Here is a 25,091-nt window from a genome sequence, read left to right as displayed (position 1 = left end):
GATCGCAGTGTATTAGCCGAGGTAAGTGTGATTCAAGCCGGGCCGCAATGACTCTAGCATATACCTTAGCATCAATATTGAGAAGAGAGACAGGACGATATGAGCTACATTATTTGGGGTCCCTATCCTCCAAGAAGATGTGATTGAACAAGGATGCAAGAAAGGGGGCAATGAGTGCAGAAAATGTCTTATAAAACCCAGGTGTGAAACCATCATCCCCAGGAGCCTTTCCCGTCTTCAGGTGTTTTATGACATCCGAGACTTCCTCTTCTGTGACTGGTGTGTCTAAAGATTCGGCCTCCACGGATGAGAGCGTGGGGATCTGCACTTCTTCGAGGTATGTGTCGATACTCTCGGGAGGAGGGGGAGGGTCACATGTATATAAGTCTTCATAAAAGAAGGCAAATGCTTCTTGTATGCCTTCGGGGGATGTTGCTGTCGTGTCTGTGAGGGTGCCGTCTGTCCTCTCGATGGGATCGACCCACCTCTCTGCCTTCTGTGTACCGAGACGAGCCGCCAGGAGGGCGTCTGTCTTGTCGCCTTTTTCATAATATTTTTGTTTGAGGTATTGTAGGGTTTGATCTGTCTTGCCCACGATAAGTATTTTCAGCTCCTCCCTGAGCTTCTTAGCTTCGGCAAGATGCTTGGGTCTCTCACATGGGGAGGACTGTGCTAACTTTTGGGCTGTGGAGAGCTTCTCCCTAATATTCTTTTCCATCAGTGCACGTTCTGTTTTTTTTCGGCCCCCTCCCTAATGAGCACCCCCTTCCAAGTGGCCTTGGCTGCTTCCAATACAGACGTCTTCCCAACCTCTCCCGTGTCATTTGTGGCAAAGAATTGATTAATCTCAGTTTCAAGAGTTTCTTTGAAAACCGAGTCTGCCCATAAGGAGTAATTAAATCTCCATTTAGTATTCCGAGGGGCCAGATCGTTGCAGTATACATTGACCGTAACCATGTCGTGGTCCCACCATGCCGTGGGGTGTATATTTGCGGCGCGAAGTATTCGCAGGAGGCCATCGGAGAGGAAAATGTAATCAATGCGTGTGAGTGTGTCATGAGGGAGGGAGTGAAAGGTGAAGCCCCTATCTGCTGGATGCAAATGGCGCCAGCTGTCAGTGCGGCCATATAGGTCCAGGGTTAGTTTGATTTCAGCCTCATCTCGGGAGGTGGGTGGATCGTGTGCATCAGACCTAGTCTGTCTATCCACAGAGCTGTCCATCCATGTATTAAAGTCTCCACCTAGCACTATGTGTCCCTTGGCCATACTAAAAACCTTTTCGGTAATTTTGAGGAGGACCCTCTTCTGCCCTTGGTTAGGTGCGTAGAGCGTGGCTAGGGTGACAATTGTGCCTCAAATGTTTCCCACAACCACGAGCGGCCTTCCTTCATTGTCTGACCAAGTCTCAAGGGTTGACATCCTAAGGCCCCTGCGAATTAAAATCCCCACTCCCGCTTTTTTTGAAATACCAGAACTCCAGTAAGAAGGACCCACTTCATGCGATGGAATCACCCTCTCCTCCCCCCTTTGGTATCGTGTCTCCTGCAGAAAAAGGACATCTACGTTTGACCTCCTGAATTCTCTGGCCACCATGGATCGTTTTGTGGGGGAATTTAGTCCCTTCACATTAAGTGTGCATATTCGTAGTGTGTCGTTAAAGAGTGTAGGCGCCATCTTGAGCGTCATGTGAGTGCTTAAGCGATCATGCCGTCTGCATCATGGTCCGTGTCGTGCTCGGTAATGCAATGCATGGCTCATTACTCGTGCGTCTGGTCTCCGCGAGTCCTGAAGAGGCCAAGGAGAGACCCCTCCAATTCACGCCCTGACCCTTCATGGTCCCACTTTGTGTACTTCCGCCCCCCAGGTCCGTCTTCTCATGGATCGTGGGTCTTCTTCCCAGCCCACCCTTTCCTCCCTCCCCCCCAACATTCAGCGTCCGGCCCGTCCAGGTTGACATCACCCGGTCGGCCTCAGACCACCAATCGAAACCGCGAACAAGCGGTCCTATCCTAACGTAAACATATTTAACAGTGAGCCCCCAACCGTGCAATCTATACACCGCAAAAGCAACATACAAGTGTCAATTCTGACCCCCTTCTTAGGCATCATTCCAGTGTCCATTTTACCCCACCTTTCCACCTAGGCACCCTAAACATGCAGGCCCCCGTTTGTCAAACGCGTAACAGAAATCAAACAGTTAGATCTAAAGTCTGACCCCGGGTCGGGTGCACCGCTGGCGCATGCTGCGCGTGAGCTCCCCGCAACAACATACCGAAAACCCTCCGCTTTCTCGCGGGCAGCGCCCGAGCGCTCAGCTTCAACCATACCAATCACCCCATTGTACCTTTGCCATGTGCTGCTTAACGTGACAGCCTGGAATACGGGTCAGTGTTCCATGTCTTGTGAATTGTTCATTCTCCGGAATTATCTCGATCCCTGAATCCTCTTGCGCCGCGCGCCCTTAACATGCCACTCACCCTCACCTCCTTTCCATTCAGCAAGGGAGGGCCCTTCTGCCTGGGGATCCGACAGGACCGCTATACAGTCCGCAATGTCCTTTTCCGAAACTAGTTTCGTGTGTCGACGCCTCCCAATCAAAGGTGAGTGAGAACGGATAACCCCACCGGTACCTGATACCTTTGTCCTTCAGCATCCGTGTAATTGGGGAACATTTCTTCCTCATTGCCAACGTGAGCGATGATAGATCTTGGTAGATTGAGATGTTCGCTTCGCCCAGTGAAAGCTGTGGGGCGTGTCTGGCCTTTTCTAGGATCCTAGCTCTGTCCGCGTAGTTGTGAAAACGAGCCAGTATTGATCTCAGGCCTCCTGGTCTGCCTCCAGCCTTATGGATGCGGTCAATTTTCGGTTCATCCACTAATTCATCCCTAAATAAGAGCTTAAGAATGTTGTGTAGGGTTTGTTTTAGGTCAAGATCGGTTTCGCCTTCCTTTTCGGGAACGCCGAACACACGAATGTTGTTGCGGCGCTCCCTATTTTCGAGATCGTCAATCTTTAGGCGTATTTGTTCTTCCCTGTGTTCTATTTCTGCGATGCGGTGATCCATTTGAGCCTCCAACGTGTTCAGAGAGGTTTGGTTGTGCTCGACCTGTTCCAGCCTGTCGTCCATTTTGTCCATTCTTAGTGTGATTTTATCGATTTTGCTGCCTATATCTGCTCTCATGCTTCTCATCTCGGAAAGCAGGTCAGCAACATCTGCCTTAGTGGCAGCGGCGTCAGATCCTACAGTCGACATCTTGGACTCGGCGGGTGGACTCAGGGAGTCGTGGTTTGGTGTAAACCGATATTTCGCCAATTTGCCCTTATGCTCCATGGGTGGCGGGACCCCAATGGCGAGGTGCAGGGGTCACAGCCATACACAGAGAGCCCCTTCGGAATGGTCTATTGAGAGGTATACGCTTGTGTATGCGGGCTCCATCCTCCAGTGGCTAAGCGTGTTTGGGGGATGATATTAAAAGCTCCGAAAACAGCTAGCCCTCTTATGTAACTAATTGCCCTTCAGATCTTCTTGCTTCTCCAACTGGGGAGCTCTCTGTGGTGTAGGACGACATGAGGCTCTGGGGCAGTACCCAAGAAAGAGATATTTCAGTTTGAGGCCTGCGCAGTGCGCCCCCGGCGGGGTGCCGGCTACCGTCCCCAGATCTTGCAGGTTCAGGAGTATGCGTGGGTTCCGAGGAGGGCACACGCCCTGACTGTCAGGGGCCCAACCCTCTCTCGTGACCTGTTCAAAATCTTCTAGCGCCCTTGATAGGACCCGAGGCGTATCGGCTTGCTTTTTCTCTCCGGGGTCCAGGTGCCCTGCGCAGCCCCACAGCCAAGTTGCGACTCGGGAGAGGGCCCGCCACCTTCCCTGCTCGTAGGAGGAGAGTCCACTCGTGAAGGGCCGGGACAGCTTCGAGCGGATGGAGCCGCTCGTCTCCTTCTAGTGTGACCTGGGCGCACGCTCGTGCATGAAGCGACAGCGGTGACCGCGTAAACTGGGCCCGCTCCTCAGCAGTCTTCCCACGGGTGCACCCGGTGCTCAGTCGGGCTCCCTCCGGGTCCCCGGGACACAGGGGTGAGGGGCTGCTTACCCATGCGCCTGTTCTTGTCGGTGGGCCCAGGAAGCGGTGTGTGTCACTGAATTCTCCTTGGTTCCACGCGTATCATGCCTCTGCGGACGCTGCAGGGCGCGGCGGGATCTCGCAGGCCTGCCCTTCCTTCGCGTGCCCAATCTTGCAAAGGGGGTTTCTCCACGAAAAAAACTCTGTTTCAATCCGGGTTTTCTCCCAGTATGTCCTGAACACTTCCAACACCTATTTCCGTCAAAGTTGTGGCCGGGGGGTCTCGTGGTGGGGGCTTAATCCACTTTTCGGGACTCTTGCGTGGAGCCTACACGGAAAGTATTCCCATCCATGCGCCCCCTGGTGGCCGATCCTTGCCGACTATTTTAAGAACAAAATCACCAACATTCAGAAAATCATACAAAGCAGGCCAAAAAACAAAACACCTCATCCAGCCAACACCGGAGCCACAGACCAGACTAAACCCCCTCCCCCATGCTCAACAGATAAATGCAGCCGCCTAGTGAGCAAAAGCAGCAGAGCAGGATCCCCAGCAGAGCCATGTCCACCGGACATCTACAAAGCCATCCTCTCCCAGAGAACACCGGCTGAATACTATCTCAACCTCTCACCAGCAACAGGAACAGTGCCAGGAGCCTTCAAATCGACTTACATCAAGCCACTCCTTAAAGACACCTCGGGAAACATGGAAGATCTTACCAACTACCGACCAATTTCAAATCTGCTAATAGAAAGCTATGTCTACACACAAATCTTGGAATACGTGGAAAACAACCATCTGCTAGATCAGGCACAAGTAGTCTTCAGACCCATGAGAGGAATAAAAACTGCTCTTCTATCTATCTGGAATGATCTCTAAGACATTGCTGATTCCAACACAAACTTGGCACTTATACTACTCAATCTCTCAGCAGCCTTTGACACAATCAACCATGGCACTCTCATCAAAAGACTAGAAGATATTGGCATCAGCAACACAGCTTTCCGCTGGCTAAAATCATCCCTGACAGAAAGAACAGAAGCAGCCTGGGTATCACCATTCATATGAACACCTCGGAAAACAACATGTGGAGTCCCACAGGGTTTGTCGCTGTTGCTGTTACTCTTTAACATTTACCTGAGACCCCTAATCAACCTCATCAAAAGACATTGCCTCAACAGCTACAACTATGCAGACACCCCAATCATCTATAAAATCAATGCCAGTGAAGAGGAAAACCCAACACTAACGGACTGTCTCAATGAACTAAACCAATAGATGAGCACCAACAGGCTTAAACTCAACCCACACAAAACTGAAATCATGACTACACCCAACGATTTGGCAAACAACCAGCACTTTCCATGGCAGACCGAGCAGGGACACTCACCAAACAGCGAAAATGGTAAAAAATCTTGGAACTCTAATGGACCACAAGTCATCGTGATAGTTCAGAAATGCTTCTTTCAACTGCACACAATCAAGAAGATACTTCCCTTCTTCGCCTTCACACACAGAACACTTGCCATCATCTCCCTCGTCATGTCAAGAATAGCCTACGCCATCTACCTGGGAATGCCAGATTACCTGTTGAGAAAGCTACAAGTAATACAGAACGCAGCATCAAGACTACTCCTTAAATTCACCAGAACATAACACATCACACTGGCTCTAAGAACGCTGCATTGGCTTCCAGTCATAAATGAATCTTCTTCAAAACGCTCTGCATAACACATAGAGCAATCCATGGCAAAGGAGCAGAATTCATACAGGAAAATGTCACCATCTCTAAACCAGCAGGAACACTAAGATTCAGCAACGACATCCGGCTTAACCCAAAGTTGAGAGGATCAACAGTGTCTTGCATAGCAGTGGAATTCTGGAACTTGCTCCCAAAGGAAATACGAACAACAGAGGATCACCTCAGCCTCAGGAAGCTATTAAAAACATGTCTCTTTAACACTCCAAACTGAAGCAAACGTTTAAGCGACAAATTCCATCCACAGCAAAACAAGGGAAATCCATGAGAATGTGCCTTGCTGCACACACATTTGGGGCTAGGCAATGTATTGGATTGGGATGTGTTCAAGGGTGTCCAGTGTGTTGACATTGCATGTGTTTGAGGATGTTCGTTGTGTTGGGCTTGGATATAAGTAGAGGGTCACCAGTGTTTTGAGGTAGGATGTAATTCTGGGGTTGCGAAGGTACAAAATTCATAGGTGTCTCAAGGGTAGCCAATGCATTGGATTTGAATGAGCTCGGCGGTGGCCCATGCATTGAACCTAGAAGAATGCGACACAACTGTCCTCAAAACCCCAAACATCTCACATATTCTGCTTACACATAAGACCATCACAAGCCACAACGAGCCACACACAACACCATACAAGAAACCAAGACAACCTCGCAACTACACACACCAAGCACAACACAACAAATATCACAAACCAGCACAGATGATCGTTGTTTCCGAACTGAAGCTACCAACAGCACATCAAATCTCTAGCGCTTTTCCCTCTCAATGCCACTAACACCCCCCCACGCCCTGCTGTTGTTTCAGATCCGCCAGGGCTCCAAGAGACCCCATAAGTGGCAGCAGTGCGCGGGCCAAGACCAAATAACATAACATAACATTTACAGCCTTGTAAAGTGGTCTTAGCGGTTGTGACCTGCACTAGCCTTCCCCTCACGGTTTTAAGTGTGTGTGATTCCTTGACACAACATATACTGTGTGGACTTCCCTATATTTTGTGCTTGTCTGCGACTAGCTAGGCCTTGGACTAGACCTGTGTCCGTGTAACCTTGAAGCCTGGCGGCTCTGTGGCGTTGCCTTATGAGTTTGGACTACCATAGCGAGAATGTCCAAGGGCAAAGGCGGTGGAGGGCTTGAAGCCAGAACGCAGATAAGAATGCGTCAGAGGGTGAGATAAGCATTGCACGTTCCCTGAAAGGCTTCGCTCTGGAACCGCTCAGATTAGCCAGAGCATTACGTCACTTCGTTTAAACCAAGTCTGCGCATGCTCCAAGCTACAGAACAGAGCAGGTCATACCTGTACTGTCAAAACATGCAAGTGGAGATCACAGCTGTGATATGCAACGCCACCGCTTTTAAACAACAGACAAAGGGCAACTTTGAATGTTTTGGCTGCTCACTTCCAGCATGGCAAGGCAGGAATTCCCAAGACAGGCTGGCTAAAACAACGATGGATAGGAGGGTTGCTCGCAACGGTGCCAGTTATTATGATTAATTCAAATCCCTCCATCCTCCAATGGTGCGTTTTCTCACAGAAAATCATCCAGGACTCTGCTTTTCCTTGGATACCGTGAAAGCCGCTCTCTTCTTGCACCCGGCCATGTTCTGCAATTCCTGTGAAAAGAAGGCATTTCACAAGGGATGGCACCCCGTGAGTAGCAGACATAATGTCCCAGAAAAGAGCGGCACATTGAGAGGTACTGCGCCCCGTTCCCCCAGAATACTGGGTATCATGGCTGCAGTATGGTCGAACAGTCAGACAGTCAAAAATGCTTTATTTCGGCTCAGCGCCATGAACGCCAAGTACAAAAACCAATATTCCAACACAGTAAAATCACCAGTATACAAATCTCAGAAGACAGTAAAAGTAATTATTTATTACCATGTACCTAAAATTCCATTATCCGAGAACATATAAAGTGCACGTATAGATCATTAAAAAATCATAAAGTAGTTGCGTATATCTGATTTTCTAATATCTGAACACATATATAGTACATATACTATATGGGTCCCAGACTTAAGCCTACATTTTTGTTATATAATATTACAATGTGGTTGTCCTAGGGTAACACACCATCTGCCAAAACACACAATATAGTATGAGGATGTGCACCTCTGTCATGGAGACCCGCAAGGTGAAAGTTACAGGAAATCAATTCTTTTCAGCCAAGTCCTATGGGCATCTTGATCTACTGCAAACGCATTGGAAGGGTCTTCCGACAAAGCTTCATTTACAGTATCAATACCAAACCCACGGAATATTGGCCTCGCATACATCTTTCTATAAGGCACACTAATACAAAATGTTCAAGCGATGCTGTCCTGTCCTGACAATACGGACATGTCCGCAGAGCACGCTGCTCGATCCACTTCCACGACGTGCTACACTATGCATCGGCGCTTGACTACGCTGCGATAAAACCTACGTGCCGAACCCCCTGCGGCAAAGCCCACGCAGACAAAGGGCACAGTGTTGTGCACCGCACAAAGGAGCCGTCCCGGTACAGCCCTCACCTCTCAATTTCGGCTGAACCACATCACTGTGGACTTGTAACAACAACAAACAGACCTGAGGCCAAAGCCGGAAACTCAAAAATTACTACTACTCCCTCCACGCAAGTCCAGTCAACCCCAAGGACACCCTCTCCACTCGATCTGCAGGTAAGTGCCCTAGTGCCTCACCCACTCAGCACCTTGCTGCTCATCCTTCACTCCCCAAGACTTCCCCTCCTACCCCACCATCTGCTCGACACTCTTGGCTCCATCGCCATGCTCCCCTCAATCCTTGCGAGGAAGAGCCTCCTCAGGCTGCACTCTCGGCTCATTGCGTGCACCACACTCCATGCTTTGCAATCAATCGGCCCATCACAAACCCACAGTCCAGGCACCTTGCAACCCGAAATCCTTGACTCAGCCATTGTTACGCACCTGCCGATCTTTACAAGGATCAGTCTCCTCAGGCTGTGCACTCGGCTCACCGCGTGCACCCCACACCACACTTCACATTCAATCGGCCCACTGCAAATCCACAGACCAGGCCCCACGCAACCTGAAATCCCCAACTCAGCCATCGTCTCGCCCCCTCCGACTCTCACGAGGAATGGGTTGCTCAGATTTCACACCCAGTTCATCCCACGCCTTCCTCTCCACGCTTCCCAACCATTGCGAATTCCGCAAACATGCACGCCCGCCAGTCCCATCCGCAAAGCCATCAACTGCGCGCTAATCAACGCAAGATCAGTCCCAGCACACAAAGCTGAAATCCTTGACCTCATAACCTCCAATGACCTTAACTTGCTTGCCATTATAGAAACTTGGCTCCACCCCTCTGCAGGCCCAGCCCTTATCATTGCCATCCCTCCTGGATTTCCCATCCTAAGATGCGACAGATCCTTGAAAATAGGAGGCAGTGCTGCACTCCTCTTTAAAAACACTCTCACCATCAGAGTCATGTAAACCAATGTTATCCCAAATTGTGAATCCCTACTCACCAAGATACTCATGTCACCCACCTATTCCATCACAATTCTCCTTATATACCGTCCACCTGGCTCCAGCCTCACCTTCGAAGACAACATAATGCAAAGTATCTTCACCTACTTCAAACCCAAATCCAAAGTCTTCATCCTTGGAGACCTCAACCTAGGCCTCAACGACCCAACAGACTCATTGGCCACCAGCGTAGCCTTGGCACTTAACCATGCCTGCTTCTCATAATGTTCTCTCAAGCCCACCCATGACCAAGGCCGCACCTTAGACTGGCCTAGCGACCTCAATTGTAACATCCCCACCCCGTCACCTCCCCCTGCCCATGGTCGGACCATCACATTATTACCTTCAGAATCCCCCACTCAAAAAAGCCCCAGACCAGCTCACCCTGCCAAACCTGAATGTATGGCCCGGGGCACAAAAAATCTCAACATGACCAACCTTGTTCTGCTACTTGCCACTATGGTGCACCCCCCTCCTTCGGTAACAGACCCAGCAGCACTAGTTGACCTCTATATGCAATCTATTGCACAAGCAGTCAACACGCTTGCCCCTCTCAAACTCAGGAAAGCCAAACCCTCACAAAAAATGCATGGTTCACTCCCGAACTCCTTGAAATACGCGTCAATAAGCGTGCTGGCGAGCTAGCTTGGATAAAATAACCCTCCCCTTATCCAAAGCCCTCTTTTCCTCACTTTCCAAAAACTACAAAAAGAAAATCCAAGCTGCCAAAGCCAATAGCTACAATTCCAGAATTAGTAATGCCCCATCCAACTCCCGGGTACTTTTCACAATTCTCCGGGAACTAGACTCCCCCTCCCAGTCAGACCTAACAGTAGACAGCAGCTGGTGCGAAAAATTCTATGACGCCCTAACTGCAAAGTCAACACCCTCAAAGGAAAAATCATCGCCAAACAACTTGCTATGCTCACCAAACCACCATCGCCCACAGCACCCAGCCCCTTACTGACCCACTCCATCACCCCATTCAGCTTCTACCCTCTCTCTGACATGGACGTCACCATGATTGTCAAGAGCCTCAAACCATCACGCTGCGAAGGCGACACCTGTCCAGCCCCAATCATCTAAGACTGTGCCGAGACTCTCATACCCCACTTCACAGCCATCATCAATGCATCCTTCTCCACCAACTCAGTGGCAACTTCCTTGAAGGAAGCATGGGTCCTACCGCTCCTTAAGAAACCCTCCCTTGAACTTTCCATCCCGACAAACTACCGGCCCATTACCACGGCTCCCTACCTCCTGAAGATCCTGTATTGTGTTGCCTACATCAAGGTCCAACAGTATCTTGAGGAAGACAATGGGCCTCATTACACGGATGGCGGTAAGGGTTAACGGTCACCGTTAATGGCAACGGTGACCGTTAACCCTTACCGCCGTACTACGAGGTCCCTTTGCGGGTCGGAGGATTTAACGCCTGCTTCTTGCAGGCGTTAAAATCCAACCCGCTAAGGGACTTCGGAGCTAATTACGGCACCGCAAAATTGCGGTGCCGTAATTAGCGCCTTCCCCAGTCCCATAGAGCCCTATGGGGCAGAAATGGGAATGGGGAAGGGCAATGGCGGAAAGGGGATTTACCGCCCCTCCAACCTTGGAATGGGGCGGTAAATCCCCTTTCCGCCAAGGCGGTGCCGGTATTTTACCGGCATGAGCCATGGCGCTAATAGCGCCATGGCTCACCGCCTACCGTGTAATGAGGCCCAATATCCTGGGCACTCGCCAGTCAGGATTCCGCCCCAAACACGGAACCGAAACTGCCCTACTAGATTTGAAAATACAAATTGATGCAATCAAAGACACTGGCAAACCTGCCCTCCTAATGATGCTAGACCTCCCTGCAGCATTCGATTTGGTAGACCACCAACTTACACTCTTTTGGTATATAGGTACATTCCTATATATTCCTACACTTATTAGCCCGCTGCCACAAGGTGCTTATGGAGGGTACCCCTTTCCAATGTTGCCCCAAGTGCAACCTCAAGTACCCTTGGGTTGACGGGCACGCCACGTGCAATCTCTGCTTACCGAGGGACCACCCCGAGGTTAACTGCAGAGCGTGTAGTAGGTTCAAACGGAAATCACTCAAGGACCGTTGGATCAAGCGTTGGGCCCACCACGCCAGGCGTCAAGAGGCCATGGCAGTGGAGGGCACCTTCAGCGATGGCAGCGACGCGTTGCTTTCGGACGGCGAGGGCAACGTGGCGTCAATTGACAGCCAAGCGCAAGTCCCCGACCTCGGAAGGTCATCCGGCAGGGCAGCTATGGGGAAGACCCCCGACGACACAAGCGCTACCCACAGCACTTCCACAAAACACATGAAGTCCAACCGAGACTTGACGCGCACGCGGAGTACTCGGAAAGAGGCCCATACAGAACGGTCCGATTCGGTGTCCTCTGGGCGTTATCGATCTAGATCGCCACATGACTCCAGGCAACCATCCACTGTTGCCAGAAGTGCCTCGCTCCCCAAGGTTACGGAGGTTCGATCGTCAGAAGACGAAACCGACCTCTATCCCCAGTCCGCACTCCAGGAGTCGGCGTCAACAGGCCGAGCAACGGCTGCTCCCGAGTCCCAACCTCCACTATACAGAGATAGGGACACTATCCCTGAACCTCGGCGCCAGGCGTCGAAAGTCTCTGGAGGGGCGAAAAAACAGGATAAACACTATTCCACACACGGGGAAGGTGAAAAACAACAGAGGAAGCAGTCTCAGCCTACTTCCACACCTCAAAAACTTTCTACCCCACTTAAACAGATGGACATGTCTCGGTCTTCTGTTATCCCAAAGACCCCTGTTCAAACCAGTAGGTCTAGTCTAGATAAGACAGGGAAAGGACTTCAAGAAAGAATCATTTCCAGTTCAAGAGAGTGGTATACTGATGACATAGACAGAGTCATGTCAAGGATGTCATCATTGGCAGATTTCTATGCCAAAAACCCTGAACACTTTCTCTCTTTTACCCCCAACGGGTCAACTCCCTCAGGCTCTAAGGTTCCTATACCCCCAAGTAAGAAGTCCCGGGTTGAAGCTCCTACTTCAGACCCCTTCAGTATACAGCCCTATTCTCAATATCAGGGAGATCCATCCCTTTATGAGGATCCAGATTTGGGCATGTTGGAAGAACAAACTGGGACAGGCTTCTATGGGGATGAGGAGGACAACCCAGAAACCTACAGGCTAGATTCCCCGGTAGATAAAGAACCCCCGGTTACCGACTCCCCTGTCGATAACCAGCCTCATTTGAATGAAGTGCTGTCCAGAGCGGCAGAACACTTCAACATTGACACCCATGGTGCTCAGGAAGAGAGGGATTTTGCCGAGGAGTTAGTGGGAGAAAGGAGACCTGTTGCCCAGGCCATCCCTATCCTTAAGTCTATACAAAGGAGGATAGACCCTTCCCTTGTTAATCCCTATCTCACTAGGGCGGTAAACCCCAGAGTTGAGAAGCTTTTCAGGGCAGCCCAAACAGACCCACTGTATATAAGAGGGCATCTGAAACCGGACTCCCTGGTAGTTACTAACACCCGTAAGAGGGCGGGAACACCCTTGTCATCGTCGGAAGCTCCTCCCGACAAGGAGAGCAAGAAGATTTATGGCTTGGGCAGGAAAGTAGCCTCCATTTCCGCCTACCAGGCAAGGATTACCAACTCCACCACCCTGCTGGCGAGTTACAACTGCCACCAGTGGGAAGAAGTCGCGGCACTCATACATTCCAGCCCAGAACCCTTAAAGAGCTAATTGGCACGAGTTTCGGCGGAATGAAGAGCCATGTCCGGTTGTATTTTAAAAGCAAGCTTTGATGCGGCGGATAACGTCGGCAGATTGATAGCAGAAGGTACTGTTATCAAAAGGCATGCTTGGTTGCGACAGTCTGGGTTCAAAGCCGAAACCCAGGCTTCATTGATAGACAAACCGGTGGAGCCGGATCTATTGTTTGGAAAGGCGGTCAAGGATGCGCTGAAAATTGCCAAGGACGAGTATGAGACACTCAAATCCCTAGGCCAACTAACCAATAAACCCCCTAACCAGAGAGGGAATGGCAATTTTCGTCGCCCACGCGGACAAAATTCCCAGAGAGGGTCTAACTATTCCCAGGGGCAGGGTACACAATGGAACAACAACAGCCAGCAGTCTACCCAGGGTTATGGCAGGGGTAATAAGAGAGGACGTGGTAAGGGTAGAGGCAGCCCCAGTAGAGGCGGCGGCACGCCTCCACCTAAACAGTGACGTTCCGTTCAGGGTCCCTTCTCACACATTTCCAGTAGGGGGACACATTTCCAACTTCACCCAAGCTTGGGAAGAGATCACTTCAGACAGATGGGTGCTGTCCACAGTGTCTGCAGGATACTGCATAGAACTGTTAGAGCGTCCCCTAAACCACCCTCCACGACAAAGAATACATTCTTTGGACCACCACAAGATCCTCCTCGAGGAGATCGTCAATCTTCTAGTAAAGGACGCGATAGAACTAGTCCCGGGACACTAGGTAAACAAGGGTATTTATTCAACTTACTTCCTTGTGCCAAAAAAAGATTTGACAATGCGCCCAGTATTGGACTTACGGCCTGCAAACAAGTATGTCAAGCCCCAAAAATGTTGCATGACTACTCTCCAGGAGGTAATCCCCCTCCTAAAAAAGGGGGATTACATGGCAACATTGGACATGAAAGATGCCTATTTTCATATTTCCATGTTCCCAGCGCACAGAAAGTACTTGCGCTTCAAGGTGGACAGTCGGCACTACCAATTCAAGGTACTGCCCTTCGGGATAGCCTCGGCTCCAAGGGTATTCACCAAGGTACTGGCGGTGGCAGCAGCACACCTACGCAGGGAGGCAATCCCAGTGTACCCTTACCTGGACGACTGACTCATCACGGGGGAGACCCCAGTAATTTGCAGAACAAACATTCAAAGGACGATCAACCTCCTCTTCGAATTAGGCTTCTCAATAAACGAGAAGAAGTCAAGTCTGGTGCCAAGTACCTCCAAACAGTTCCTAGGAGCTATCCTAGACACGCAAGAGGGGTGGACCTTTCCATCAGAGGAAAGAATTCTGAATATACTGCTGCAAATTCCGCAATATCAGGCCGGTCGCCAGATAACGGTACGCAAAGCAATGTGTTTGCTAGGCATGATGGCGTCATGTATTTACCTGGTCCCCCACGCGCGCCTGTGCATGCGTCCCATGCAGGAATGGTTGGCGAAACAGTGGTCTCAGGCAAGTGGTCAGTGGGACGATCTAGTGGCCGTTTCGCCAACACTGGTACAAAGCCTTCACTGGTGGACAAGAGAAAATCTGTCCAAGGGGATGCGCAGCGAAATACGCCCCTTCCCGTCCTTTGAGATCCTCAAACTCTCTCCTCCTGAAGACTCCCAACTTCAAGCTCCTCTCAGTAGTTGGCACTAACTTCCCAGTCATGGCAGCCAAACTTTGGAACAATCTTCCACTAGCTCTCAGAAAAGAACAGGCCTACTGGACCTTCTGCAGAAGCTTAAAGACGTGACTGTTTAACTGACTGTCTTGCTCCAAAGACTATTGCATTCCCTCACTGCATTGTCCCCCCTTTTTTCTCTCTTTTTCCCATTGTTACATGTAACTTTGTTCCTTTGTACCTCTTTTTTCGTAATGTAACAAGTAACTTCATATCCTAATGTAACTAGTGCCGAGTTACCCTAATACTCAGGCCTACTCCACAATCTTAGCCAGTATAGAATTGGCATGAAGGCCGCATTTTCCTCTATAAGTGGTCATCTTGCCTCGTCATGGTTTCAATTTGTGGATTACCCGAATGGGAGGCCTACATTCTTTTTAAGAAAACATTCTCAGTGTTGCCAAGCTTACTGCATTTCACGTGACCTCAAAGTTATGGTATAACAGAACATAATTTGCTAAGCAAGAAGAGTCATGCTGCAAGCCAGAGCATTCTCACAAAGAAGCGTCCATGTTGGGTAGGTGAGCTCAAGGTACTGCTTAGCAGACCTTGCCAGTTCATCAGTACAACACCAAATGGGGGTGTCTACTGTTAAGATGGATTTCTGAACTCTGACCTGGAGGGGCAGAGGTTCAGAAGGCCAGCCTAGTTTCTTGGAACTGGGTAACCTCTGGACAAGCTACAACAATCAGGGTAGCGATGGCGGCGGTCAAGACTAAGTCTCAAGAGGGGTGAGGGTGACTGAAAGACCGCAATGAGCACACAAAGCAGGGACACTTACAAATTACTCCAGACAGGTGTTATATTAAAAATATAGACACATTTATTGCAAGGCCTTTGTAACATCGACCATAGCAAAGAATCACAATAATACTAAAGTAAACCAACACATCACAATCAATACAATATATATACAAGACCGAGGGGTCTAAGGAGTTAGGAGCACGTAATATGTAGACCAACTAGATGGGGAGGAAAACCGGCAGTGCAAGTAATCTTTAGACCCAGTTCGGCATCTGAAATACACCTAACTAGGAGGAGTCCGAGCCCTACGAAGAGAGGAGCCTTATGCTCAAAGTACCCGCAGGCGCTGGTGCCACTGGACAAAAAGAGGGCCTCTTCAAGGATATCAGACAGTTCAGGAAGGTGAATGAAGCGATGCAGAACAAGTCCCCACTACTCAAGCAAGGCCTCCACTTGTGGGCAGAGGCAGGGTGAGAGTACGGGATAGAGTTGCTATTTCGCAACAGCAGTGGAAAAGAAACGGGCTCCTGCACAAGGGGCCACCGGTTGGGGTATGGACTACTCACCGGTCCCTGACACAGGCAGACCCAGACTTCTCCAGTTCAGTTCACGTTGCTGGCAGGTTCAGCTGCGAGGATCAGGATGTCTCGACACTGTGTAGATTCTGAAAAGCAGGATGCAGGGTCGAGGGTGTCCCAAATGCAGTGGACGTGCACAGGTTGTTACCGCAGCAGGGCAACACGACAACCGCGTTTACTCTGGTCCGGGCGCACTTGTCTCACTTCAGACCTGGGAATGCCACGTGTACGAAATTCGGTGTGAGGGTCCCGTGGACGCAGAGCAAGCAGTAAACCAAGTTTCGATGGCTTCCCCGAAACGGCGGCAGTGACAGAGCAAAGCATCCTGCATAAACTGGTCAGCCCACTGATTGGCCCAGGGACACTTCCGGAGAGGCTTACTTGCAGGGTTTGCTGAAGGTGCCGGGAATAGTTGATCCCACTATTCCAATAGGTCGAAGCACCTTCGCAGACCTTCTAGGACGATCAGATGCAGAGGGGTCTCGCAGGACGACAGCAGTTCAGGGTGCCAAACCTTCAGCGGGTCACCGGTGGTTCCTCGACTCAGCTTCTTGTTGCAGGATACTTGGCTCCTTATCCCTTGTTCAGTGTGAACTCAGGAGATCGACATGGTAGTGGTGTTTCCAGCCTCCTCTTATCCAAAGTTCCCTTCGCGCCAAAACAGGAGAGGACCCAATGGGAGATCTGCTCACAAACACTCACACCATATGTGGACCTATCACAGACCACGGTGGTCCCAGGCATTCAGGACACTCCAGACTCTCTGGCACCCAGGATGTGTATTGGGACCAGACATCCCAGCCCACATCCTGGAGGCACACACCAGGCATGCAGAAGCCCGCGAAAGCGTTGTGTTTCGCGAGAAAGTGCATGACCAAATAAGGACTGCCCCGGGTCGGCTCGACCTGGGGGAAGGTGAAGGGGCAAGACAGTCAGCGGACAGGACAAAGAACCTCGTGGCATGGCAATTTTGGAGCCAGGCCCCTTACTTGTGCCAAATGCGGTAAGCGCGGATAACATGGCAAAAAAGGGTTCAAAACACAAAAGAAACGATAGCTGCCACCAGTCCTGTCTGTGAAACACTTGCACAGTTCATAATAAGTCCAGCGAGAGGTTTCTAGGGCCTTTGGAATGACTAGAGAGCCAAGAGTGCGGTAACTTAGGTTACAGTGCCCTCTCGTGTTATGTTGCACAAAAGCTGCAACATGAGAAAAGGACTAAGGGAAACAAAGTCTCCCCGTACTGACTGTCTTAAGGGCATGTCAGTTTCCCCATAAGAATTGAGCGAAAGCCCAGAGGAGTGCGGCGGAAGGCTGCGCTTCTCTGGCAAAGTCTAGATCAGGGTGTAAAACAGCAGCAAAAAATTTGGGGGTTGCCACATGGAGGGAAAATTACATACAATATGAAATCTTTCCTAACATCTACCAATAGACTAGCCTGCCCACTAAACTCCCATTGGGTGTCGTGCTAGCCTACAGCCCCGAAGCCCGTTCAGAAGACCCCTTTGGAGATACGATTGGCGTCAATGTGTCCCCACTCTTTGAACGTCTATACAGTGCATTGAGGTCCACACAATTGCGAGCTGTTTTATAAAGTTGCCCCACTACGATATGACGGCCTTGTTCCTCAGTTTGGTCGCAGAACTCCTCAGTGACTTGCAATAACTTTTTTACATATTGTGGGGGTCTTTTATTCCTTATAATACATGGCCACATACTGTCATCCTCTTTAATAGCAAATTTGATAAAGGCCTCAACTACCACCGTCAATCTTCCTAACATGCAGTAACTGATTGTTGTATGCAACCAGATTCGTAATCCTTGTAGCTGTATGTATGCATGTAACCAGAATCCTAAATCTGTAACAAGTGAATCTCTCGAGTAACCAATGCTGTAATACCCGTGGGTTTGGGCGTGTAACAAATGCTATAAATAAATAAAATAAATAAATAATACTTGGCCTCTTGCTTGCTCTAATCTACGAGATCTTGCATTTGCCGGTCCATATAATGAATGTGGAATCTGGACTGAATAAGCAAATCTGCTTTTTTTTCTCTCTTGCATTTTCTCTAACCTTTTATTCACCTCCTCACCCTCCTTCTCTCTGTTACTTTCCTTTATAGATTGGACTGTTATGATGTGTTCATATAAGTGTTATACTTTACATTAGAACTATTGTATTTTGATTCATTGTTTCTGTAAGTGTCAAAAGAATAAATACAATTTGGCAAAAAAATAAGCTAACATGCAGCAGAAAAATAGTTTAACCAGCTTAATAAAATGCATTGAAAAAACATGTTTATTTCCCGCTTTAAAATAAGTAATAACATGCAAATTGTTGGTTACATGTGTTAAACTCCAGCTGTGCCCAAATGAAACATTCTACCATAGGCAGTGTCAATTAGGGGCTGTGAAGGGTCAAGGAAAACTATTTTACAAACAAGGAATGTATACAGCTTGTCAATTTAATCGAGTACAGCAGTGACAGCTGTAATTCTGCTCACTGCAGGCACTGTGACGTCACAACTGAAGCGTAATGACTGATTACAGAATAGTTTCAGGTTAATGCCACATCTAGCCTGTAATAAGAACCTAATGGCCATGCTTTTATACGCATATTGCAAGCGGGCATGGATTGTATTGCCAGTCCGCGCCGTTGAGCAACGCGACGCGCCGCACCAGCCACAGCGCATATTATTTTCACCCACATGTACACAGTTTGGAAGCTAGCTGGAGAATCCCAGAAGCCACCTCATTCAGAGTCCTCATAACCCTTGCCATAGCCAGCGATGCCTGTACTGCTTCTCCCGGGGATGGAATTCTGATCATGGAGGCAGGCTGAGCTCAATTCCCAGGTGCACTGGCAGTCATGATTACGTACATTTCAGGTAATCCATCCTGGACTTTAATCCACAAGAAGCTATCATGGTTGCATGCATCCCCCTTGGAGGATCAGGTATGCCAAGATATGGGTCCCGAGCTTGCAATGCCGAGAGGCCCAATGAGACGAGGCCAGAGTATGCCTGGAGTAGCAGGTGGTCTTGTGCAGAAGGAGTCGACCTGGAATGCCCCTTAAGGACTGGGCCAAAGCAGGTGCTTTTTCCCCTTCTGTATTGGCAGGCTAAAGAATAGATGGTCAGGAGGGTTGCCAATAGCAATGCCAGTGTGTTTTAATTCATTCTTACCTTGGAGGCATCACTCTTCAGTGTTCCATCTTGGCCAAGGCCATGTTGGCTTTTACCCACCAGAAGGAGTGTAGCAGAACTGCCGGTGCATTCTGCTTTGTTTCTTTCTTTCTGTTCCGTGTGGTATTGTGGGAATGCATCGTGCCGGTGTTTAAGTCGTTCTTCAACAGAAGAACACACTTTCAAATAAACATCATGGGGAGCTCGGATTTCATGAGGGTGATTTTGGGCAGCGCGGGTCCCTCTGACTGCCTTTCTGTAACCCCCCTGACAGGTGGCCAACACACGAGCTGGAGGTTGGCGAGCTGGCCCGGGAGATGGGCTTCCACCACGTGTCCTTGTCCTCAGAGGTCATGCCCATGGTCCGGATTGTGCCAAGGGGCTACACCGCCTGTGCCGATGCCTACCTCACCCCCTGCATCCGCAGGTACCTGGATGGGTTCTGTACCGGATTCCAGGACCAGTTACAGGTGGGCTTTGTTATATAGTCCAGGCATGTTGATGAGTTGACTGGTTGTTTGTCTTTGTCGGAGAAAGTGGCCGTCAGACTTTGCAAGGACCTAAGTTCACAAACATACATGTTTACATATGTTCACAGGTGCATAGCCAAGCCGTGCATGCACGTTTGCAGATAGCCACTGTCTTTGCATCCTTGCATTTCCTTTGCAGTTCGCTGGGTCAGCCATGGGTGTTCTTATGCGTTAATATCCTTTCACACTCCAAAGATGAGCTCTGGACAGTAGAGTATTGCCAGCTTCTGGTCACTGTACACATATCCTGTAGGTCAGGGAGAGCAGAGGTTTCTCATGGGTTGAACAGTTTCCTGTGTGTGTGTGTAAGAATGTGCACTTGATTCTTGAAATACTTAAACACCATCTGTTTTTAAACCCTTCCTTCCTTCCTTGCTTCTTTCCTTGCTTTCTTCCTTCCTATGCCCATTCCTTCTTTACCCTTTCCCTCTTTCCCTCTCGTGTCCATTCCTTCTTTACCTTTTCCCTCTTTGCCTCTCGTGCCCATTCCTTCTTTACCTTTTTCCTCTTTCCCTCTTGTGCCCATTCCTTCTTTACCTTTTTCCTCTTTCCCTCTCGTGCCCATTCCTTCTTTACCCTTTTCCTCTTTCCCTCTCATGCCCATTCCTTCTTTACCTTTTCCCTCTTTTCCTCTCCTGCCCATTCCTTCTTTAGCTTGTTCCTCTTCCCTCTCTGGCCCATTCCTTCTTTACCTTTTTCCTCTTTCCCTCTCGTGCCCATTCTTTCTTTACCTTTTTCCTCTTTCCCTCTCGTGCCCATTCCTTCTTTACCTTTTTCCTCTTTCCCTCTTCAGCCCATTCCTTCTTTACCCTTTTCCTCTTTCCCTCATGTGCCCATTCCTTCTTTCCCTTTTTCCTCTTTCCCTCTCGTGCCTATTCCTTCTTTAGCTTGTTTCTCTTTGTTAGGCAGAAACCTGTGCAGTTCCCTTTGGGACCACTGCAAAAGATTTAAGACTACAGGTGTTGGCAGTAAACCCACTTGGTAGCAGTCTGCACCGCACAGATTCACTGTGGTAGCTGTGGCTGAGCAGCCAGACTTCCCTCAAGAAGAGTTAGGCAGTATACAGAGAATACAGAATAGGTACAGAGACACAGTAGCACAAGCAAACACTAACCAGAGCTAGGTGTAAAAGTATAAACTTATTTATTAAAGGTACACTCATAAATTACACCAGCACACTAGAAAAGATAAGAAAGTCAAACACAGTTACTATTACTCATATGTACATCCCTAATCATTCGTTGGTCAATTCTAAGTTAACACCACTTATTTCCAAACAGAGGTGAGCGCTTAACGTTAGATGGCACTCCAACAAGTATTACCAAAAGGGAAGGAAAAGGCAGAAATGAAGAGAGCAGTAAGGTAAAACACTTTTCACATAAGGTTAGCAAAGGCAGTCAATGGTGGAACAAGGAGAATTAGTTCGGGGCCCGCTTTAGAGGGAGCCAGGCGAAAAATGTGCCCAAGATCGCACAATGTCATCAGTCTTTGCAGGTGAGAGAAAAAGGTTTTACTACGGTTCTGAAAAGTTTAGTTAGGGTGTCCCAGGCCTACCCAGGTTCGAGAGCCGAGGGCTAAATCTACCCCGTACAATCAGTGGCAAGGGAGGCCGGGCGGATCACAGTACCTTTAAAAGTGGAAAGATTCCTCCAGCGGTGGTAGTCGTTCCTGGTAGTGGGTGCAAGTCGCGGCGTCGTCCCGAGGAAGAGGTGATCTCGACGGGGAGGAAGGCTGCAGGTCGTTGCACTACCAGGGATGAGGCCAGCCGTGGAGTTCTTCGGTCACAAAGGATTTTTACCCCTCTTTCGCGGTTGAGGTAAAAAGTGGTATCCCGGTTGCCGGGGTGCTTGGCACAGGCAAGGCGGCCACGAGATGCTTCGGGACGGCGAAAAGAAGGCAGCAACTGGTTGTCCCCACCAGTTAAGGGAAGAAGACTCTCCGGCGGGAGATCTCCTCTGTCATCGGAAAAAGTGGTGTCGTCTTGGCAGGTCGGCTCGGCTTCTCCCTCTTCGGCTTCTTAGGTCCTGTGGCGACTTCTGAAGTTCCAGTCCCCAAAGCCCTGCTTTTATGCAGCAAACCCCCATTCACCCAGCCTAGCTGTCAATCAAACATGCTAAGTGGTGAGCCGGCCGGCTCACCACTTGGGCCAATCAGGACGGAGTGCGACTTGAGTTACCAAGGTAACTCAGTCCAGGGTGCCTAATTCCCCCTCCACCCCTCCTAAGTACCCCAGACAGAGTGGCACCACTTTGGAGGGCTTCTGTGGAGAAGCCCGCCAAAAGTGGAACAAAGGGCTCCACTTTGGGTCAGAGTTACAGAGGTGAACACCAACGCCATTTTAGAATCAAGTTTTGGCAAAAAATACCAACCGGAGTTATAATAATAAAGAAATAATCCGGCGGTATGTTCAAGGTTACCGTAAATAAATAAATAAAGGTATTAGCCTAAAACAATGGGAAATCCCATAGGAAAATATTTGCGGTTGAATATAAAAAGTAGTTTCCACTGCCACCAGCCAAAACTCGATGAGGGGGGACGGAGACGTGCCCCCTCGACTAACAGACCCCGGGGCAATGGAATTGCCCCGGCCAGTACGTCCACAATATGATGGTTTGTACTGGTTCTGTTCAGGATTTGAGACTAGTAAAGTCAATTGTGACTTTACAGACCCTGGGAGACAGTAGTCAGTCCCAGGGTATGGAGTCTATGTTGGGGGGTCCCTAGGACACCCCTGGGTTACGGCACTGAGGGTGCTGTGTAACCCATCTCACAAAAACACATGAGGCCCTATGGAGTAAAAGACCCCATAGCCCATTCAACACAAGGCAAACCAAAGAAACACACTTCAAACATGTCCAAGAGTGAGGGTAAAAGAGTCTCACTCTTGGCAGGAGAAAAAAATAAACCCAGAAAATCCAGCAAAGCTGCTGGGGGACTCAATAGGTTAGGAAATTCAGCCTAAACAGAGAATTCTCCCTAACACTCGCCCCCCCAGACTAAGGGACAGGAGGATTTAATCCACTCCTGGATGAACCTCATACCTCTAGTCGATGACATACATCCTAGAGAGTCCATCAGCATTTTGATGGTGACACCCTGACCTGTGCTCAATGGTGAAATCAAACCCTTGGAGGCAGATTGACCATCTCAATAGTTTTGGATTTTCCCCTTTCATTTGCATTAACCATCTCAAGGGTTGGTGGTCAGTCTGAATGACAAAAGTAGAACCATACAAGTATGGCCTAAACTTCTTCAGTGCCCACACAATAGCAAAGCATTCTCTTTCGATTGTTGCCCACCTTGTTTCAGGATCTTTCAGTTTTCTACTGATGAAGCAAATGGGGTGTTCCCTACCCTTCTCATCCAGTTGGCTAAGAACTGCACCTATACCTACATTGGAAGCATCAGTTTGTACAATGAAAGTTTGGTGGTAGTCAGGAGCTCTGAGTACTGGAGCTTGGCAGAGAGCTTTCTTCAGGTTTTCAAAGGCCTGATTGCATTCCTCAGTCCATTTGACCTTCTTAGGGAATTTTGGAGAGGAGATCACATTCAGAGGAGAAGCTATGGTCCCATAGTTCTCAATGAAATTCCTGTAGTACCCAGTGAGGCCTAAGAAGGCTCTCAGCTGGGTCTGAGTAGTAGGTGTTGTCCAATTTTGCACAGCTTCAATCTTGCTGAGCAAAGGCCTTATTTCTCCACCTCCTACCTCATGTCCAAGGTAGACCACTTTACTCTGACCAATTTGGCACTTGCTTGCCTTTATGGTCAGATGGGCCTGCTTAAGAGCCTGCAAAACATGTCCCCGGTGGGTCACATGTTCTTCCCAGGAGTGGCTGAAGACTGCAATGTCATCCAAGTATGCCATGCAAAAGTCCTCCATCCCAGCTAGAACCTGGTTCACCATCCTTTGGAATGTTGCAGGTGCATTTTCAGTCCAAAAGGCATAACCTTGAATTGGTATAGGCCAACTGGGGTAGAAAATGCAGTTTTCTCCTTGGCATGGTCTGTCAGGGCTATTTGCCAGTAGCCTGACGTAAGGTCCAGTGTGCTGAGGTACTTGGCTGCACCAAGTTTATCCACCAACTCATCTGTCCTTGGCAAAGGGTGGGCATCAGTCTTGGTGACTGCATTAAGAGCTCTATAGTCCACACAGAATCTCAACTCTTTGGATCCTGCCTTTGGTACTAACACTACTGGGCTAGACCATGGACTAGTAGAGGGCTCTATTACCCCGAGATCAAGCATCTTCTTGACCTCCCTTTTGATGTGGGTTCTGACATGTTCTGACATTCTGTATCCTCTGCTTTTGACTGGCAGACAGTCACCAGTGAGTATCTCATGCTGTCCCCAAGGGGTCAAGCCTGGTGAAAGCGAGAACAGGGAGGCAAACTGATTTAACATCGCTTTGCACTCCTCCTGTTGCTCAGGGGTCAGATCTGAAGAGAGATTAACTCCTTCAACCTTTTCGTCCAAAGGTAAGCCTCTCAGGAGGTCAGGTAGAGCGTCACTCTCCTCCTCCTCTTCCGATGAAGCTAGAAGCAATGCTCCTACTTCTGGTCTAGAGACATAGGCTTTGAGGCGGTTGGTGTGGAAGACTCTGGGAGCTTCCCTGGGTTTGCCCAGATCCACCAGATAGTTGACCTCTCCAAGTTTTCCCACAACCTTGAAGGGTCCCATCCATTTGTCTTGCAAGGCCCTCTGCCTTGTTGGAAGCATAACTAGAACTAGCTGGTCTTGAGTAAACTCAACCATGTTAGCCTTCTGATCATGCCAATGTTTGATCAGAGCTTGGCCAGCTTTCAAGTTGTCACTTGCTTCTGCCATCATGTGTGACATTCTCCTTCGGAGACCTATCACATAGTCAGTCACTCTGACTGGCTTGGGGGAAGGAGCACTCTCCAACCCCTCCTTAATCAGGGCCAAGGGGCCTCTGACGGGATGGCCATAGAGAAGTTCAAAGGGAGAATAACCTACTCCCTCCTGAGGGACTTCCCTATAAGCAAATAGAAGGCATGGCAGTAGAAGGTCCCACTTCTTCTTAAGGGGTTCTTCTAAGGCACCTATCATGCTCTTCATGGTTCTGTTAAATCTTTCTACCAACCCGTTGGTCTGAGGGTGGTAGGCGGTTGAGAACTTGTAGGTAACTCCGCAGGTTTCCCACATGGCTTTCATGTAGTTGGACATAAAATTTGTCCCCCTGTCAGAGATCACCTCCTAAGGAAACCCAACCCTGGTAAAGATACCAAGGAGGGCCTTAGCCACAGCCTGAGCCGTAACAGTCCTCATAGGGATT

At 49.3% G+C, this 25,091-nt stretch overlaps 1 protein-coding gene across 4 annotated transcripts in view; it reads left to right on the top strand.

The window, feature by feature from the left end:
• OPLAH (5-oxoprolinase, ATP-hydrolysing) overlaps nucleotides 1–25,091 on the top strand; it is a 664,980-nt gene that overhangs the window by 202,893 nt on the left and 436,996 nt on the right. For all 4 annotated transcript variants that reach the window (XM_069621803.1, XM_069621805.1, XM_069621802.1 and 1 more), the window contains one exon: nucleotides 19,543–19,738. In XM_069621803.1, the coding sequence (XP_069477904.1) occupies nucleotides 19,543–19,738 (196 nt within the window). The remainder of the gene's footprint in view (nucleotides 1–19,542; nucleotides 19,739–25,091) is intronic.

Source organism: Ambystoma mexicanum, chromosome 5q (assembly GCF_040938575.1).
Source record: "Ambystoma mexicanum isolate Mex_15411 chromosome 5q, UKY_AmexF1_1, whole genome shotgun sequence".
Lineage (NCBI taxonomy): Eukaryota > Metazoa > Chordata > Amphibia > Caudata > Ambystomatidae > Ambystoma > Ambystoma mexicanum.
This window is presented reverse-complemented; position numbering and strand designations above follow the sequence as displayed.